Genomic DNA, 20123 nt, shown 5'->3' on the forward strand with positions numbered 1-20123 from the left:
TTCTATTGACAGATAGAAAATGGGGAGGTGGAGGCTATATTTGGTGGAGCATGTAGGAGAGTGATAGGCATCCTGATGTGCATTGACGTTTTGATGTCAATGAAATACCGTGGGTTTTCTTTTTTCCTCCTCTAAGAAAGATGTAGCTGTACAAAGACTCTTAGAGACGCTTTGGATGGAAGGTGTATTCTATCCAAGCATTGGCTCTATAGGATTAAGAGGTCCAGTGGTGCCTTTTCTTCCTGTTTTTCATCTTTTCTTAGAAACCATACTGCTTTCAGTGGGTAACGAAGCCTATTTTTGTGCTGGAGGGTGAAAGCAGGTGTCTCCTTGGTACGGAGCATGGTGAGGTGCGTTCTGCTCTTGGGCTGGGCTCTGAGCCTCTGCTTCCTTGCTTGCGTTATTTTTGTTGGGTGTTGATTACTTTCTGCCTTTCTGAGGCTCTGTGTAAGGCAGATGTGTGAATTATTTTATCCGTTTGCTCTGTGTGCTGTCTGTATTGCCTGTAAATAATAAATGGCTTGCTCAGATGCTGCAGACTGATAGCGACTTGGAGGGTAACTCAACTTTTTCAGTACTGTTACAAAATTCATCTGACTTCAAATACATAAGCAGAAAAACATGAAAGTACATTTTCATTTATAGAGCATGCTTCTTGCTTGTAACCAGTGTGATCAAGAAATTCAATCCAAAAGAAACCGAGTCCCTCCCACGGTTTATTACATAACCATCTAATTAAAGTAATCAAATGGGGATGACTTCGAGGCTTGGAAAACTTCCCCATAGTCTGGGTCAAAAATACTTGCAAGACCACACCCCCAGAGTCTCCACGCTTTTATTTACCTTGCAACATCCTCTATAGAGGAATGGTGTGTAAATTAATTCTTTTCCCCATTAAGTTTATTTTTGGCGTCAGCCATTAGAGTCTCCTGCTGCTGCTTCTGCAGCCGCTTTCTTGGGCACAAAGAAAATCCTTTCACTCCTGATTTCCCTTTTGAAGGAGAAGGGGCTTCAAATAGTGCTGCTCCCTCTCCTCCCAAGAAAGAGCTTGCTGATTCGAAGCTCTTCTCACAGTTGCTTTGGGTTGCAAATTGTTTTTTCAGGCTTATTACTTCTGCATCGTGAGTGTTCATGGCAATTGGCAGGTAAATCAGTAAATTGGGTCTCTTGCTCGAGAAGGAAATGGTGTGTGTTCCTGTGGTAGCTGTAATGCTTAAACCCTGATAACGAGAAGCATATGTAGATGGAGGTGGTGAAGAAATGTGAGAGACATCTAAAGTACAAGATGTAGCAGCAAATGAAACTTCGTGGTCCATTTTCAGCATACAATCGTGTATTTTCAAATATGTGGTTGTACATTGCCGGAACTCTGAAAACTTTGAATTCCCGTGGGATTTGCGTATCGTGCTGTGTATTCAAAGCAGGAAAAGCCCCACTTGAGTGCTGACTTAAGGTGGGTCATGACTGGAAAACCACGATGGCTCAATCTTGGATGTTCTTCATGTGCGTGGGAAGCTTGAGATTCTGGTGGAGTCATACTCCTGTAAGCTGTACTGACCCACGCCCCTTCCCAGACTAAGGCAGAAGGAAATAACTGTGCTTAGGAAGAAGAGTATTAGTGGATGTGCTCGTGTATGGGATTGTTACAACCCTGCTTCATCTTTTAACAAATGGCTTGGGTCTTGAGTGTTCAGTTTTGCCTGGGTGGAAGACAGCTGAGTACTAAGCAGGATGCTTGGAGAGCACGGTGGCCTGCTTAACGGGCTCTTTGTCAATACCAGAGGGAAAAAATGTTTGAACAAGCATTTAAATCCAGCATGTAGGTACTTAAGTAACTTGCAGACAAATCTCTTTGATCTAGTTGTGCTGTAGATGCACGCTTTTCCAGAAAACACAAATCTTAATCCTGCACAATACGCAGCTGCAAATGTGACGCGCACCGGATTTTCTTGCATACCTGGTGCTTTGTTTACAGAGGTGACGCTTTCTGTTTTCAGTGTCTTTGCTCTTTAGTTTCCAGTGGGTTTGTTGGGGAGCTCTTCCTCCTCATCCACAGTCTTTTGTGGCGCAGGCAAAACGTGTTCTTGAACCACAGGAAGGCTTTGGGAGGGAGCCTGTCCTTCCCTTTTTCCCAGTTCCAGGTGCTAAGGGGAGGCGGTATCCCATTTTTTACTGGCACTGAACTGAGCCTCACTGTGCTCTGTCACCTCAGGTGCCCCAATAGGCACCGCAGGGTAACAGGAGATGCCTGTTTCCATAAGCCTGGAGGAGAATCCCCAAATTCTTCTCTGTGTGAATGCAGATACGGTAGTTGACATCAGAGACTGTCTGCAGACCTGTGCGTGCACAACCCCTCCTCTTAAACAGCTGTAGGAAAAAAACCCCACAAACGTAGGTAGAATAAGATCTTGAAAACAAATGCTATTGTAGGGTGTATTTTCCTTACAGGATTTAATTTTCCTTTCTTTTTTTGTTTAAGACAGAATGGTCTGGGTTCCTGATCTTTTTGTTTGCTCACAACATAGAGGGCTTTAGTATGTATTGCAGGATCGGAGGGCAAATGAATTGAAAGGGTAAAAGTGTAAAATTGTAAGAGGAGAGAGTTGGGTTTTTGTTTGGTTTTGTTTTTTGTTTGTTTTTTTTTGTGGTCTGGGACAACTTATCACTGCTTAGTTCATCGCCTGGGACCTTCTGTGCACACAGGTTGAATACCTGTACCCTTCATCATCCAGCTAAGGTGGCACCACCCCTCCTAAAACCAGCTACAGTCATACTGGTGTATGGATACTGGTGTAACTCATTCTGGGTTTAGGATCGACCAGCTCATATTAAGTATCTCCCTGAAGATTGCCTCATTAACAGAACCATCAACGAGGGGTGGGCCAGGCTTGCCATTTTAGGGTGGAAGTTAGGTAACTAAATGTGGTTAGGGCTGTCATCTGCCTTTACCATATGCTAGTCCGGTTGAATTAATGCGATGCGAGGACCAAGTGATCCATCTAGCCAAGGTTGAAGACAGCGGACCTCGTCCGTGCTGGACGTTATGGTTAATGTGATACTTCGCACCTCCGAGTCTTGGTCTAGCCGAGACCGCGGTGTGCCACATCGCCACCCTCTCGCTCGAACCCCTCGGTAAAACACGCTTCCATTATGTTTTTCTGTGGTAGTCCAGCATAACCACTAATCCTCTCTCTCCATAAAAGAGGATTAAACCCGGGAACATTTGCACCTTAATGCAGCCAGCTAGGGCTGCGCTCTGTCTTTTAGGCAGTAATCCTGTTGGGGCGAGGGCTGTGCCATTGTGCAGTGCCAGGAATGCTGTCGGCGATCAGCAAATAGCAGCTCGCTCGGCAGTTGCGCTTATTGGGTTAGTAATTCTTAAAAAACCACTTTGCGTGTTAATTTAAAAAGCTGTATGGACTAGAGATGACTAACTCACTTCACGCTGTTAAAATGACACCTGGGCTATGCAGGTCAAAGTAAAATCATTTGAAATTGGGATTTCTGTGTGGTTCTTTAAATAAAATGAAAGAATGTGTAAGTTGACAAAGTATTATCTTTGAGAATGCCATTTATCATATGTTATGTTTCCTAGACTCATGTCAGACTACACATCCTGCAAAAAATTTTAGGAAAGAAGGTTCTGCCCCAGGTGTTACTGGTAAGGGAGAGTCACCTCTGTGTATCGCACCCCGAATGCTTAATGTGAAACCTGCAGAGCCTGGGGGAAAGCGCGGGAATGGTAAATGAGAATTCCACCTCGTGGTTTGCGATTTTACGGTGTAGTTTGACTTCCAGTTTTGGGTTCCACTCGCTGGCTGACATGGGCTGGGATGTGGTGGTATGCCCTTCCTGTGGATTTCCAAACACTGAATGTGTGCTAACCTTTTTCTTGGTGTCTTCATGGGGAGGATTGATTCCACTCTAGTACTTTTTATTTTTATTTTTATTTTTTTTTTAACTTCTGTGAAGTGCTTAAAATTTGGGGAAAAAAAAAAGTCTAAAAAAGTGGAGTCCTTCTGCATGTACATGCTGTGCTTTCCTGTGAGCTGCCATTGCTCTGGTTGAGGCAAGCGACTGAAGAGAAACTGCTTTGGTGACCAGTCCAGCCCAGTTCAGCTGCTGGGGTAATTTAAAAGTGTTTGTTTTTTTTTTTTTCCTGGAGAGCTTCAAGTAGAAACCACCTCATCCTTACATTCAACCCATAGCTTCCTGCCGACGTTTGGTGCTAAATACGTGAAGTTAAGCTGCAAAAAAGACCCATTGCAAATTGCATCGTACATCATGAAATGAATGTCCTATCACATCGCCAAATGGTGTCTTTCAGCAGAAACTTCAGCAGCAAATAGGAGTTTGTATGCCTAATAAATTTGTGTAAAATCCTATTTGTTTCTTTTCCAGACTTCCTATGTGTGAAGTTTTTCCTGCAGTGTGATGTGTTTGCTCTTTTATGTGAGATGCTGATAGAAAGAGCACATTAATAGAAGAGGTTTGGGGTTTGTTTTCTAGAATCAATTTTATTTTAGGTCTTTTCATGCTGAGACTGGTAGCATATGGAATTTTTTTCCATCCTAATTAAAAGGATCATTATACTAATATTATGCCACAGGAGGACGCTGTGGAACGAGAGCTGGTTTCTGTAGTTCCTCTTAGTGCTTGAGTTACCGCGCCTCTGCCGACATGAGGCAATTGGCCATGTGCTGCTGTGAGCCAGCGTGAAACAAGATGTTCACTTCAATCTTGATAGGAGAGGTGTAAACTAGCGTGTCTTATCTTGCCTTTGTGCAGGGTATCAGTTGTTGCTGCTGACATGAGGCAATGTCTGAAGTCCTGGAAAGTCGGTCCCAGCTAAAACCTTGCACAGCTTCCAGAGTAACACAGGCTTCACCAGAAAAAAAGCCATTTTTTTCTTGGATTGAGGCGTAGGCCAGCAAATTGTCTCAGTAAGCAAGGGAAGACTTTTTCCGCAGCCATGGAAAAATAGGATTTTTGGATTTAAATGCGCATTTTAAATGAGTTGTTGTAATAATTAAGATATTGATCGATCTTGTCCCTGAAGAGTTGCGTTGTTTCCTCATCAAACCCGCAGTGGTAGTTCCCTCTAGGCATGATTTTATACAAGAATGGTATCAAATTTATCCTGAAGGCAAATTAACGAATAATATTTAACCAGTGAGAGATGCCAATGCAACGTGACAGGCAGACATCATGGAAAGAGCTACGTCTCTGATATCTGGAGTCTGAAACCTCCTGCTAGGGAGGACGTGAACATCCTCTTTCTTTCCTCCCCATGGAGGAAAGACCAGGAGGAGGCCTGGGTCTTGCTCGTTGGTAGGTAGTGCAGTTGAGTGCTGGGAGATGGGAGCTTTCTCACGTGCTTTCGGTTGCAATCTGCACTCGCAGAAGCCGGTGCAGTTGTAATCGGCTGGTGTAGACCTCCTGCCATCTCGGATTTCACCTGGAAGTGGTTTCTTAACCAGCATCATCAGGAAACGCTGCGAGCGAGCTCGGTGCCTGTGCAAGCCAGGCCTAGCTGGGAGGTGGATATCTCGGCGCGAGGTGTGGCTTGCAGGTACCAGCTGGCGTTGGTCCCAGGTAGAGGAGAGAGAGAGCCAGGACAGCACCAAGCCAAGATTGGCCACCTCTCCTCTGCTAGAGGTTGTCCTCTGTCCTCCCATCAACCGGAGGCTGGCAGCTCCTCTAATTTAGACCATCTCAGGAGCTATCCAACCCGGACCATTTCTGTCTATTGTAATCGGAGGGTGGACACAAATCTCGCAAGACTGACGAGGTTTGATGAACACCAGTGATTTCAGTCATGGCTCCTCGTGAAAATCGTGCGGTACGATCTCTTGGTTTGTGTTGCCGTTGTTTCCGAATGAGGTTAGTTCTTCATGGTTAGTATAACCATTGAAATCTGCTGATTAGAAACCAGCTGTATCAGGATGTATATATTTGCTTTAAAAAATATGTAGAGGGCTCTGCACCAGAATAGCAAAAAGCGGTACCAGACAATTTCAAAGGTATAATTACACTCAAACAGGATTTGATTTTATTAGTAAATGGCAAATGATTAATTTCTCACTGGATCAGTTTTCACTTAAGAATTATTCCACGCTGTCTTTGCAGGGAATTGGGAATTTATCTAGACATACAGCCGGACGTTTGAAATAGCTTTTTAAATAAAACATTCTTCTGTACTAAGTGCATAGGAAGTGCTTTTTAATCTGATTGAATACATGAAGTATGAAACCTAGTTAACTGAAAAATCTCCTTCACGTCACGGTGGCCCGAATCATCAAAGGTATTTTAGATTCCTCCCTCTCGTGAGATGGCACCAGTGCTGATGGTCGCCGTGGCAGGCAGGCGGATGAGCTGTTGCAGCTGCAAACAGTTGGTGGTTCTTAAAATAAATCGGGGTGGTGTGGTCTACCTTACCCACTACAGTGTGAACCGCGGGCTCTTAGGAGCGAGGAAGGTGGCTCAGCGGGGCACATGCTTTGCATCTGTGAAGCCCTGCGTGCCACCGCCAGCGTCTTTGCGACCTGCGCTGGGAAACGCTGCTCCTGCCTCGCTGCGATGGCCAAGGGATGGAGACAAGCACAAGGGTGATGCTGAGCATCATCACTATCTCCTCGCAGCATTGTTGAAGAAGCGGCATTTAGCGAGTAAGCACCGTGGCTCCCCTCCAAGCTAGGGGAAGGGGAAAAGCAACCTGAGCAGCAAATGGCTAAAACTTGATGTTAGAGGCCCGTTCCCTAGCAGAGGTGCTGGTCTACGCAGCTGAGCACCGCTGGAGAGCTGCAAGAAGGGGCTTAGCAGGTGGCGACTGACGGCTGCAGCAGCCACCCTGCAGCCCACAGAGCTGCTGCAGGAGAATTAACACACCCGGATCACAGGAGCCCCGTTGATTAACTCTCCGCAATCGCCTCTGAGAACAAAAGTGCCAGTGTGATGTCGGTTGTTTAATGCAAAGCAAACGACTTATTTACAGCAGAGGCTTGAATCCATTAAGGGCATATTAAACTCCAGATGCTTGTCAACTTTACAAAAAGAGTGAAAGAAAGGGAGGAGGTGTCGCACGTTTTCTGGAAAAAACTCGGCTCGCCAAGCGTGGAGCAGTATTTCATTGAAGTTAAAACCATGAGGAGGGTGACCAGCTTGAATGATGGAGGAGATTATTTTTTTCCCTTTTTTTTTTTTTCCTTTTTAAAGTGGTCTTGAGACTGCTGTATCGTGCCAGACAAAGTACTACGTGTCGAGTTCCTGTGTGGAGTAGGGTTGTCGATAAGGAATCGGCACTGAGTACGGTGCAGGGTTCAAGCAGAAAATGGGCTGTGAAAGAAAAAACCAGGAATGTTTCCATTCCTTTGAAACAAGTTAGGAAATGAGCTGGAGGGATTATTCATGAGACCGGATACGTAGAACTGGCCTTCTCAAATAAGTCCTCTAAATTACTTAATTTAAAAAAACAAAGTAAATTTAAAAAAAAAAAAAAAAAACCAACAAACAAAACAAAACCAAACCAAAAACCAGGAACATCTGATGGTCCCCTGAGCCAACTGAGTGATCAGAGTGTTGACTTGTCTCTTCCTTTCTGCTTACTTTACAGTACACCAAAATACAAGGCATGGCTTTGGGGAAAACGCTGTTGTAAACCTTCCTCTACAAGAGAGTGTTTGCAGCCTGTGAGGCTTCATCAGCGCCCTGCTCTTTGTGTTTTGGTGGGTCCGTCACTAGCTACAGGCTGCTTTGTACCTTTTTCAATACCCCATCCGTGCTGTGCAGAGCCATTCCTCTGCGGACACCAGCCTAGACCTCTGCACGCACCTTTGTAGGTTTAAGCATCAACCCCCTGATGTTTAGGTGAAAGGAGGATGAGGAGAAGCTTGATGCAGGCTGGCTGGCTTTTTTCAGAGACATGAGCTGATGCAAGTTTATTGCCCCTTTTTTCAGTAATTACTGTGGCTTCCCATAGCATCTGGTTTGTTCCTATATCATCTAAATTGAAGATCTTTTCAGCAATTCAAGGCCAATTCTTTAGAGGACACTAGGTGGGTCATGTAATGCAGCCTTTCTCCTGAGTCTCGTCGCTGGGAAGAGAAGAGGGTCAATGACCCGACCAGCCTGAAGTGAATACAGGGATGGTACCTTGAGCTGGAAAGGTCAGCATGTCTAATACACTAATTGCTGACATTGATCACTTATAAAGTGGGTTCTGAAAAAGTATGTGTGTCTGTTAGTCTTCTCTTTTTCCTCCTGTGTAATTTCTAAATCCTTGTTTACATCACTGTAGAAGGCAGAGCTGCTGCTTGAGCTCGGGGCGTCCATCAAGTAAGGTTGGTTCCCCTGCGCAGCAGGGTTGTGATGGGATTTCACTCTTCCCAAACCCTTTGGTTAGGAAAGGTGGTGCTGTAGCGCACTAAGCAGGCTGCATGAGTTGACCTCTCCGTTTGCTATTGGTGATTTGCTAATTCTTGCATTTTAGTTATAAAATGTCATATTCGTTTTTATGTGGATGCTATTACAGAATACAGGAGAACTCTTCCATAATGGTGTTCTACCCCTAGTGACTTGCCCTTGATATGAAAATATGAGGCCTGAATTCTGACAACCAGGATTATTTGCAAAGAAAATACAGAACTCTTTATTTGACGAAGCAGCAAGTTTTGTAAGAAAGACAACCCACCCTTTTTCACAGTGATTTCCTGGGCTGTGTGGTGTTGGCTTATGGAAGAGAGGTTTGGTCATCAAGTCAGCTCTGAAATGCCCAAGCAGAAGGAAGGTGTAGTTGCAAAACTTGAACACGAGAACTTTATATTCGGTGTTTTAGATGTTGGCGAGGCTGTTAGCTGTTCCCACCTCATTTCAGAATGGTAGAATCATAGAATTACACAGTGGTTTGGGTTGGGAGGGACCTTGAAGATCACCTAGTCCAACCCCCCTGCCATGGGCAGAGACATCTTGCGCTAGATCAGGTTGCTCAAAGCCCCGTCCAACCTGGCCTTGAACACTTCCAGGGATGGGGCATCCGGAGCTTCTCTGGGCAGCCTGTGCCAGTGCCTCACCACCCTCATCATAAAGAATTTCTTCCTTGTGTCTGGTCTAAATCTACCCTCTTTTCATTTAAAGCCTGCATTCCCTGCGCTCCCTTTCATGCAGCGGCTGCCCTCTTAGGAGGGGTCTGCGCAGAGATGGCAGGAGCGAGCTGTGCACGCGTGGGAGAGCGCAGAGCAGGTCTCTGTCAAAATATTCGGGGTCTCAGCCCTTCTCTGTTAGTCATCATTCAGATAATCCATATTTTGCATCCTTTTAAAAATTATTTAAACCACCAAAGAAGTTAGACCCGGCAGATCTTTTATTTATTGTTAATCTGAACAGGGTTTCAGATGACTTACGCATTGTGTTGGGTGAGTTAGTAAAGATGGCCGCATGATTTAAAATGCCAGCAGATAAATGAGATGCTCATCTCTGACTTAAGACTGTCTCGGTGGGCAGTGTCTTGTGCTTCTACAGCATCCGAAGTAAAACCGCTTCAGCGGTCTAAAGGATAAAAATAAGTCCAGGGCTTGTCTGTGTAAGAGAGTTTTTTTCCAGTCATGCTGGTGTACCTCATCATTTTTTCTGGTGTGGACATTTTATTTTTGGCTCAGTTTAAAGCACCCGTGAGGCAACATTAAACTAGATGGCGGTGGTAGAGGACAATTTCTACAGTAGGATAACCCCCGTGGTTTTATATTGGTCGAGTTATATCTCTTTACATTCACACCACAGATTATACTGAGCAGATGAGACCTTCATTTTAGTCCATGTGGTTTTAAATTTAATGTAGAATTTATGGGGTTTATGTTCATTTTCCGTTGTTTTCTGCTGGTTTCAATGGTACGGCTTCTGCTATTTTGGATTGCTTTGCTCCTCCTGCGTCTGGTATTCTTCCAGCGATGGTGTCAACAGCCATTGATCATCGTTGACAGTACATCAAAGGAACCTCTGACACAGTCATGAAGCAACTGCACTGTGTGATGAGAGGGACTTTATCCTCATATATATTTTTTTTTAAGCACTTTAAAGGACTTTAAAAATACTTTTGGCTGTCATCCAGGGCTTCTGGACTAAGCTACAACTACCAGGAAATGTCTTTGCAGGCATCGTCATGTCATTAGGGTTTCCTTACACCTGAAACTGTTCTGGTTTCTGAAGGAAAATAGGACTAAACTTTCCTTTTCTGGAATGATGAATGCTCATCTCTAACCAAGATCAACTTTCCTTTCCTCCCCTGTGCATGAATCCCTGTTCAAATCCAAGTGTGGACCCTTTGGATGCGTAATAGATGCTTTGCTGCTGGGGCAACAGCAGTAGCAACAGGTTGGTAATCACGAGCAGAAACTGCCAGTCGAGGTGTTTGCCCACAAAAGCCTGACTTGTATCAGGAATCCTTTGGGAATAATTTGAATATATGAATAACTACCCCGAGGTTTCATTACTCAAAGATAAGGCTTCATGCCTTTCAGTGTATGATTCTGGAGACGTTTGGAAATTTTCTGGGAAGAAAATGTGCAGATATGAAAATAGCGCAGAAGTTGGAAAAGTAAAAAACCTGCATTGACTGAAGCCAGCTATCAGGGTAAACTAGAATTAATCCAAGTTACAACTTGGAAATGAATTACTAGAGCTTGTATTGTTGTTATGTGCGCAGTTGGGCAGGCTGTGCTGTTTACTGAAGAGCTGTAGTAGTTTATTGCCTTTTTTTCTAGCTTATACCTACTTTTATACAAGAAGGAAGGCTTAAGAGTGAGGAAATCTAATAGTGCCACCGAGGAAGCAAGTGTCCTCCATACGTTGCTGCACGTACGTCGGGCTTCTTGGGAAGGGAGGCGGTGGAGAGAGGAGCTTGTGGTAGACTGATGGTTATTAAACCTTGTTTGAATCAAGTGGGCTTCGTCTTTAAACAAACCCGATGACCTTGCTGTTGGTTATCCCGGTCATTGCTTATAGCTAACTGTTTCCAAAAATGCCAAAATTCAACCAGGCGCCGTGCGCTGAAGCAGGACGTGTGCCTGTAAGAACGAGATCAAATGCACGTGTTTAAATTTGCATAGTTGCCCATGAGGAGTTTGATGTTGCTTACCCAGCTGTCCCCTTGCTGACTCAGAAATGCATGGTTTTGGTCTACTACCAATTTTATTTATTAAAAAAGCATAGTTTTTAGTGGCATCGAGTGTAGATCGCTCCTTGATTCAAGCAGCTTTCCTTCTGAAGGAAACAGTTACTGAAGCATCCGTTGTCTCGCAGTCTTGTCTCTCAATGAGCTAAAAGGTTACTGCGCTTTGTTAATTATATTCTGATCCTATTTTTCTGTGGATAAATAACTTTTTTTTTTTTTTTTAATTTTAATGGAAAGTACTTAAAGTTGTATTGCTCCATTGAGAAAAGCAGCAATATACCCTTTCAGAAAAAACACGGTGCATTGGGAAAGCCTGGCCTGCTGAGCTACTTCATGAAGGTTTTGCTTGAAAATTTTTCCCCCTCTCCCACATTTTTCTATGGTGATGGCAAAATAAGTTGCTTGGAAGGAGATTATGCCTGTTTTTCGTTTGTTTGTTTGTTTGTTTGGGGTTTTTTTTTGGTTTTGTTTTTTTTAACCCAGAAATTTTCAGTTTGCTTCAATGTGCCTCAGCATCTTAGTCCCTTCCTTACTGGAGGTATTTGAATTGCTGCTGGTTTTGGATGGTTCTAATATTACGATCTGAGTTGCAAGCAGGGTTGGACAACAGCAACATCTAACTCCGGCAGCCTTTTAGGGAGGATTGTGGGTTTGAAGGTAATTAGGCTTTAGCCATAACCTCAGTAGGTTTGTAAGAGTCTCACAACAGCAATTCTGCTGTCTCGCAGGCTTGAGTTCCTCTAGTGCGTGCCTGGATAGGAAACAGAAGTTTGAAAACATTTGTTTGTGGTCCAAATTGAATTTAGTTTCCCGTCCATACTGTTTAGGACCTTTTGGGGAATCTCTTAGTGTTTCGTGCACAAGAAACTCACTTTCTTGGGGCAGTAATGTTAGTGAGAGTGTAAATATAGGAGATGTGCCTCTTCCCCAGCTTTCCCAGTACAGAGGGTGATTCTAGTGCCACAGTCATCTTAGTATCTGGGCAGCTTCCAGTACTGGACCTGTATCCTGATACTTGTTTCTTTGTTTTAGCTGCTAGACCATGCTTCCCTCCATCACACACCAGCCGGGTGCATAATTAAATACGTGACCATGTCCTTCCTCCCGTCTCACTTGGGAGTACAGGTCCCTGGTTTTAGCCAGACAGACTCTTCAAACTGGGAAACCCAAACCAGTATCAAACCAGTATCACCCTAACGTTTAGAATATAGCTGTGCATTAGAGCACTGTTGGCATCTCAGTGGCCCAGGTGGCCAAGAAGGCCAACGGCATCCTGGCTTGTATCAGGAACGGTGTGGCCAGCAGGAGCAGGGAGGTGATGGTGCCCCTGCACTGGGCACTGGTGAGGCCGCCCCTCGAATGCTGTGCTCAGCGCTGGGCCCCTCACCCCAAGGCGGCCATGGAGGGGCTGGAGCGTGGCCAGAGCAGGGCAGCGAGGCTGGGGCAGGGGCTGGAGCCCAAGGCTGGGGAGGAGCGGCTGGGGGAGCTGGGGGGGCTCAGCCTGGAGAAGAGGAGGCTGAGGGGAGCCCTCATCGCTCTCTGCAACTGCCTGAAAGGAGGCTGGAGCCGGGGGGGTCGGTCTCTTCTCCCCAGGAACAAGCGATGGGACGAGAGGGAACGGCCTCAAGCTGCGCCAGGGCAGGTTTGGGTTGGATATTAGGAAAAACCTCTTCCCCGAAAGGGCTGTCAGGCCCTGGCCCAGGCTGCCCAGGGCAGGGGCTGAGTCCCCATCCCTGGAGGTATTTAAAAGCCGGGTAGACGTGGTGCTCGAGGACGTGGTTTAGTGGTGGACTTGGCAGTGATAGGTTAACGGTTGGACTCGATGATCTTAAGGGTCTTTTCCAACCTAAATGATTCTATGATCTCGTGGATGAAAATCCACTGCCTAAATACATGCAGTTCCCCTCTGCTTCTGTCCCCCATGAAGATGTCAAAATTAATGGAGTTACCTTTGATGTTCCACAATGAAGTTGGTGTTACAGGTGGAAACAGTAGTTTCTTAGTAGAAGCCATTCATTTTATGTGATTTTTGTTATTAGAAGTGTGTATACCATTGGAGAGAAACCAGCTGTAGACAGACATGGAAAATAATGGATTCTGTAACCTGGACCCTCTTCTGGGTTTTAACTACGAAGCCACGATGTCTACGTTAGAAGGCAGGTTGCTGTGGCCTCCCTCTCTGGTCTGGTACTTCCCGAGGTGCTTGGCCTCTAAGGTCTGAATTGTTGGTTAACCGGACAGAGCTGAGCAGGGCAAAATGCTTTGGGGATTGGTTTTGGCTTTTTGGAAAGTTCAGTAAGGCTTTGGAAAGATCCAGCTGGATTTCTTTGTATTAGTAAATGAGAAACCGTGCCAAAATGGCTAGGTCAGATTTGGCTTTTCAGGAGGACAAAGGCCACTATGGCGGCTGCAGAAGGGAAGAATTCATTTTGCAAATGAATACGTGGAGCTAACTCATCCTAAACCCTGGGATGCGATGGTTGGGAAGCTTGATCTGTTGAGCAAGAGGGTGGCTGTCTGACTGCCCACAGCCATTTCAGGGATAACACGGTGTTTGCAAAAGTCTCTGCGAGCTGGGCAAGTCCAGATGAGGTGATGGATTGCAACCATCATCTGTGTGACTGAAGTAGGGCAAGACCTGCATGGTTCGGTGGTTGTATACAGGGTTGTTCTGAGGGTAATGGGTGTTTTGACTTTGCATACAACAGACTCCTTTGGCTCATTCCAAGTCTCCTTTCAATATCTTGGTCCTGCTGCTACATCAGAAACTTCATTTCGTCCCCTGTTCGACAACGTACGTGCCTCTGGCATTTGAACGAGAAGCTTTCTCTTAGTGCTGTCCAGGGAATATCTTCCCTGCGTTTGAGATACAGCTTTTTTTTCCTGTAAAAACAGATGCGCTTAAGTGAAACGTGGAAAATCGGTCCTGTTTTCAGGACAGGACTCTCTAAAATAATTGCATCCCTATTTTTGGTATCTTGAAGTTGGAACTGCCTTTGGAAGAGCTGTTTTATAAATGTCCATAATGTTCAGTTCACTGAGTTGCAGAAGGCATTTTGAGGCATGTGGAATCAAGCCTTTAGAAACCAGCTGATACTGGAAAAAAAAAAAAATCTGTCATATTTCAGCTCTTTGGTCAGTAGATTTGAGGCAGAAATAAATGCATCTAAACACCAGTCACTCCCCACCCTACCTTTTCTTCCATTTGTTGTCTGGACTGTGGCAAGCTTCCTTGCTTCTGAGCTTCTGCTGCTTAAAATGCTGCTGCAAAAAATACTTCTTCCTCCACAGCTTTGGTCCTGCTTTGTCCCTTCGTACTCTCTCCTGAATTCAGAGCAAGACTCTGGTCCTCTCCTTTAGCCTCCTTCTGCCTCCCACCTGATCTTCTGTTCCTGTTTGCCCTATTTGTGTTAGCAGCTTCGGCTGAGGTGTCCTCTGTTCTTCTCCGTTTCTTCCAGGGAGCATCCCACCTTTGTAATAGTCTCTCTTGCCATGTCCTAATTAATTGCTCCTTCTTTGTGTATGACTACTGGTTAGTTTGGTCAAAATAACCTTCTTGACGAAGTGCTTTCTCCTCGTCTGGGTTCCAGTGTCTCATCAGTCCTGCCGTGGTGTTCCACGGTTTGGTCATCAAGATGTGGTGTTTTTATGGTCAGTAGAAGCCTGGTGATTATTTTGCCAGGCTGAGGTTTTTGTCATGTTGATCGTTTGCAAGGTGTCATGCATTTATGGCACGATATGGGTAATAGAAGCTATTGAAAGCTTTTGAAGGACAAAGCTGTGTGTGATGGCACTGCTTGTCCGAGTTCCTAGAGCAGTTACCCAGCCACCTATGAAAGACCACTCTGCGGTCTGTGTCCGTGCTCCTAGCTCTCTCCTCCTGACAAGCTGAACAGGTTTCCATGAAGAGGGTGTCAGTCAAGAGCTTTAAATTCAATGGCTGTACTTACAGGGTCAGAATTTGCTGGGTGTATTTTATTGTTCCCTACAGCTGGTTGTCTCTTTCCTTCTGCTGTTTGCCCTGGGGGTTTTGGGGAATCTGTTCCTGAGGGCTGACGTCCTAATTCTTCTAACGTAGTTTGAAAATATCTTAAGGATGTGCTGTTCCTCTTCCACAAATGTACGGTAGACACACTGAAAATATCTGCGTACCTCCTGTGTTGTTCCTTCTGCGCAGATTTATGTTCATGGTGTGCCCTGCTGACTACGTAAGCTGCTACTTTGCTCAGTGGTTTACCACTAGATGCATTAAATAAATATGCTTTATGTAATATTTGTGCTTGGGTTGTAATGATTTTGCCTGCTTCCGGACTCCAAACGAGTAATGCAACAAAAGGGGTCTGTAGAATACAACTTGCTGCCAGTAAACTTCTGTACTGGCATCCTCATTTGTGTCCTGAGCTACTGAGGTTGGAGGAGGGAGACTGTGTATCGCCCTTGAGCATCTTCCCTGAAAGCCAGATCTTGAAGTGGCAAATATAAGTTCCAGCTTTGATCAGATCTCTTCATATGTAGTGTGCACGGGGCACATAACCTCAGGCCTACGAAATCCTTAAAGACCTTTCCTCCAGCAAAGATGACTGCCTCTGGGTGCTATGCCGTGTTGTTTGGAAGTATGGATTTTGCAGAACTCTTAAACTTCAGGTTTCTCTTCTCGCTCCTGGTGCAGTCATTATTTCCCTCCCGTTGAAGACCACTGCCACTGGGGGAGGTAATCTCTTGTTCCTTCATGGTCATGGCCTGCTCACCTAGCTGGCTCAGAAACCTTTGGCTGCCCTCCCTTGTGGTGCCTCAGTGTCTGTAACCCCCTTCCTGTGATTTTTGTCTCCTCTGACAGTAGCTATTGATGGAAGAACACGGGGTGACCCAAACAGAGCACATGGCCACCATCGAGGCCCATGCAGTGGCCCAGCAGGTGCAGCAGGTCCATGTGGCCACCTACACAGAGCACAGCATGCTGAGCGCGGACGAAGACTCACCGTCTTCGCCGGAGGACACCTCCTACGATGACTCTGACATCCTCAACTCCACGGCTGCCGACGAGGTCACCGCCCACCTGGCTGCAGCAGGTAAAGTCGGCGGGATGCTCGGCGTCATTCGCCTAACGTGGTGTTTGTGCAGAGGTCGCAAACAGCGCTCGAGGGTGGTGGGTGATCTTGTCACCCCACGGGATGCTCTGAATGCTTCCTTATTGCCCTGGCTTTAACAGCACTGCTTCACAAGGTTTGCTGGCTGCTCGAATCTTGCATCGCTTTATCTGTGTGTAATACAGAGGTACTGGGAATAAGACACTGGTTTGTACAATAAAAAAGGTCTCTGGTAAATGCTGCCTCAAAAAATGAAACTAAAGTACTGAATATGTCAAAGAGCAAGCTTATTTCAGGCCCATATAAACAACAGCAAAAGTAACCCAGGAGTGCTACGCGACCCTGCTTAGCCAGGGAGCTCACATGCTAGGCCTCTCCCACAGAGATGCCACAAAGGGTCCTGGCACATCTGGACTGGGAAAATATTTCAGAATCACAAACTCCTTCCAGTGAAGCCCCTGCCAGATGTCCTCCAGATTTGCCTTGTAGTGCATCTACCTCACTAGTAGAAAAATGCAGTGATAAATAAGCATTCACAGACTTGTCTGACTCCTTATCAGACTTTTTCTGAGAAATAAAGCTCTTGATGTGCTTGACCAAATCTGTGACGTTGCACCAGCCCACTGATCATCCCACACCCTTTCCTTATTAATTTTCCAACCTCAGCTCCTGCAGGATTTTTTCTTTCCTCCTTCCCTTCTAGCACACAAGCTTTTCAGGCCTGGGTGGTGGTTGCAGGAGGGGGGCATCTGGTGGCTCTCACCTGCCTGCGAGCCTTCCCAGTGCAGGCACTGCCTGCTGCCCCTCCAGCCCCTGGCCAGGTAGGCACCCCGAGCCAGGAGCTGCCCTGCTTCCCCAGGGCGGACGGCTGCGGTTCACGGACTGGCACATCCAGCCCAAAGCTTGCCCGAGAGCCCAGTGTGGCCCTTCCTCGCTTCTCTTGAGCAAATGTTTTTCCAGTCCCCCAAAAGGCAATGTTTTTATTCTTTTTTTCACAAGCACAGGATCAGTGGAGCAGTATGCAGCGGTGCTTGCTGTGCCTGCCCTGAGCAGCGCTCAGGTAGTTCGTTCCTGATTAACAAAACCTGGCTCTGTAGTGTCAGCCCAGAGCTCTGTCCATTATAGCATCCCGTCTCCCAGAGCAGCTGCCTAGAGAAAACGTGTAATTGGACGCTACTTTCATTATCATCTACCAGCTTCCACCGATCAGTAGCTTAGGACTTCCTGATCCAGTAGCTGCATCTTTGTTAAACACAAAAATATAGCGCTTTTATGATCCCTGATGTGATCTTTCACCACTGACATATGGAGAAACAACACACAGAGCAACTGAGGTCTGCTCAGGAGTCAAAGGCGAGTCTTGAGCCTGTGTTAGAGACCAGGGCTTTTTGACTCTGACCCTGCGCTCATTTCTGGAGATCACCGATAAAAGCACAATCCACTGCATGTTACTTGGTTTACTTCCAATTAACTTAATGAAACTTCCCTTTACATAGATTATGTGTCTAGAGTTTGATCGTGAACGCAATAGCCCTGCCCTGCCGTGGTCCCTGCTGTTCTTCAGGGGGCTGTCACAGGATGCCGCCGGTGACTCTGGATTTACAATTTCTTTCACATCAGAGCTGGTCCTTAATCCCTGGGGAAAGCCTTGGACTCCTGATGCTGTAGTTGAGGTGTCCGAGCAGGATTCATGACATTGTACCTGGTGTCTTCTCCCCTGCCACGGGGATCTCCTCGATTGCAGTCAGTTATTTAAAGTCTTGGCATACTTGAGAGTTTTTTCAGTGTGTTTGGAAGACAAAATACATAATTATGTGATTGCATGGAAAACTCTGGACTGAAATGTGTGAATTTGACCTGGGAGTGAGCTGGGACTTGCTGGTCTGGGGAAAGGAGCCTTTTGATAACACCTCTCCGATGCTGGAGAGGAGGGATCCCAGCTGCTGGGGAGCTCAGCGGGGAATTCGGGTCACTCCAGTCCGATGGGGAAGCCCTTGAGCTGAGCCCTTGGGACCCATCCCTGGCAGGGGGACAATAGCAATGTCCTTTCTGGCCAGTTCCTGGGCTGCGTGTGCTGATTCACCCTTTGTGGTTTGATTTCCAGGCCCTGTGGGGATGGCAGCAGCTGCTGCCGTGGCAACGGGTAAAAAACGAAAGCGACCACATGTTTTTGAATCCAACCCGTCAATCCGCAAGAGGCAGCAGACGCGTTTGCTACGGTAAGGGCTCCCGCCGGCACTCTGACACTTCGATCTGCCTCCGGTGCCGTGCGTGGTGAGACCACGTGCCATCCAGAAGTTGCTCAGCTTGGGGATTTTTTTGGGCATCTTTTCCGGAACCCAAGAGCTGTGTTGTAGTTTGCAGAAATGGGTTAAATTGCAGCTCTACTCATCTTTAACGTGATGTTATGATCACCAAGACTGATGTTACCATTCTGGTGGGATCCACCATTCTGTTTTAACCCCAGCTGGTCACAAGTTAAATCTGTCGTGGTAACATTGCCTTGCAAGATATTCGTAGTGGCTTTAACAGCAGCTGGCCTGAGAATCTGGAGGTACAGCCATACCCCAGCTCTGCGGTGGCACGAAGGACTTGTCTACCTAACGAAAAAAGTCTTTTCTGCTTTATGAAATGATCCTGTGAATAAATCTAGTGTGCGTGTACCTGAATTCCCTTTGCCAGCAGACCCCGTTGTGTGAGCTCCACGCTGAAGACTGGCCCTGGAGCCTGTAGTGCACAGTGTTGGGGGAGAATAATCGAGGGGAGATGCCTGCCAGAGCTGAAACGCTTTCTTTGGCTTTAGAAACTTGCTCTGTAGACACCAAGTTTCCGTAGCCCTTCAGGTGTTGCGTTACAGGTGCTCTGAGGCTGTCTGCCCGCCTGATGGCCACCTAGGAGCACTAGTGCTGAAGTGACTGCACAGGCTTTCCGCAAGCCCGGAGAAATCACCTGCAATTCCATCTTCAGGAAACGTGTAAATATTGGCTGGTACTATTTGCTAGGTTTTGGAACAAAGCAATTTTTGCTTTTTTAAACTGTTTTGGATCTAATTGGGTTGTCTCACAAGAGCTGGGGTATTTGTCACCCGGTCTCTTGCTGGCTTCCTCCTGCGTGCACACTTAATGCACTGAAGCAGCGATGGCCAGAGTTTCGCCTTTTCTCCTCTCCTATCCTAACTCTTGTAAAGTTGGTGAGAAATTAAGTTGGTTTCCTTATATTCTGCTTACTCATCTGCTGAGGCCCACAACACCCTTTGCACATGATCAAACTGGAACGAAGTGGAGCAGGATTAATGTGAAATAATATTCCCTGGGAGTGGACTCCTTTTTTTTTTTTTTTTTTTTTTTTATAGCTCCATTCTGGTTTTCCCTCCTTCCCCCAACTCTGTTTATTGCAATGTTTCTGAAGAGCAAATTCTTTTCTACCTTGAAATGTGAATAATATATTTTTATTGAAATGTGAACAATATATTTTTAAAGAACCTCGTATTTAAAGGAATTATTTCTTCTCCCTTCATGCAACTACTTCATTTCACTACATGCAAGTTACTGATAAAATGCATCATTTCTTTGCACTCTGATCAGTTTGACATGTTGGTGCTTGATATTTACACCGCTGTAAATCAAGTGGGAAGTTATAGTTTCTGATTCTGGGATCTCTGCGTAGCTGGCGGTGGTGTTGGTGCTTTTTGGCAGCATCTGCTGCTAACAGCAGGTTCTGAAATGACCAGGGCAGATGCTAAACTGTCACCTTACGGAGTGCTCAGATTATCTGGTGATAACCGCTACTTCTCTCTTGCTTTACGTTTCTGCCAACATCTCTGACACATTCTCTTGCATTGCTTAAAAGTGAAGAAGAGGCGGAAAATAGAT

The 20123-nt window shown here is 45.9% G+C and overlaps 1 protein-coding gene across 10 annotated transcripts in view; it reads left to right on the forward strand.

The window, feature by feature from the left end:
• Positions 1-20123, forward strand: part of NRF1 (nuclear respiratory factor 1) — a 71934-nt gene that overhangs the window by 4674 nt on the left and 47137 nt on the right. For 6 of the 10 annotated variants that reach the window (XM_087766747.1, XM_087766744.1, XM_087766746.1 and 3 more), the window contains exons 2-3: positions 16005-16233; positions 18356-18470. In XM_087766747.1, coding sequence (XP_087622873.1) covers positions 16011-16233; positions 18356-18470 — 338 coding nt within the window. In that variant the 5' untranslated portion in view covers positions 16005-16010. Of the gene's footprint in view, positions 1-15827; positions 15876-16001; positions 16234-18355; positions 18471-20123 lie in introns of those variants that run through there. The other 4 variants (XM_087766752.1, XM_087766754.1, XM_087766753.1 and 1 more) reach the window with 4 other exon arrangements.

This window comes from Nipponia nippon, unplaced genomic scaffold, assembly GCF_047370975.1.
Source record: "Nipponia nippon isolate SJK-2023a ecotype South Korea unplaced genomic scaffold, ASM4737097v1 scaffold_3, whole genome shotgun sequence".
NCBI classification, from domain to species: Eukaryota; Metazoa; Chordata; class Aves; order Pelecaniformes; family Threskiornithidae; genus Nipponia; species Nipponia nippon.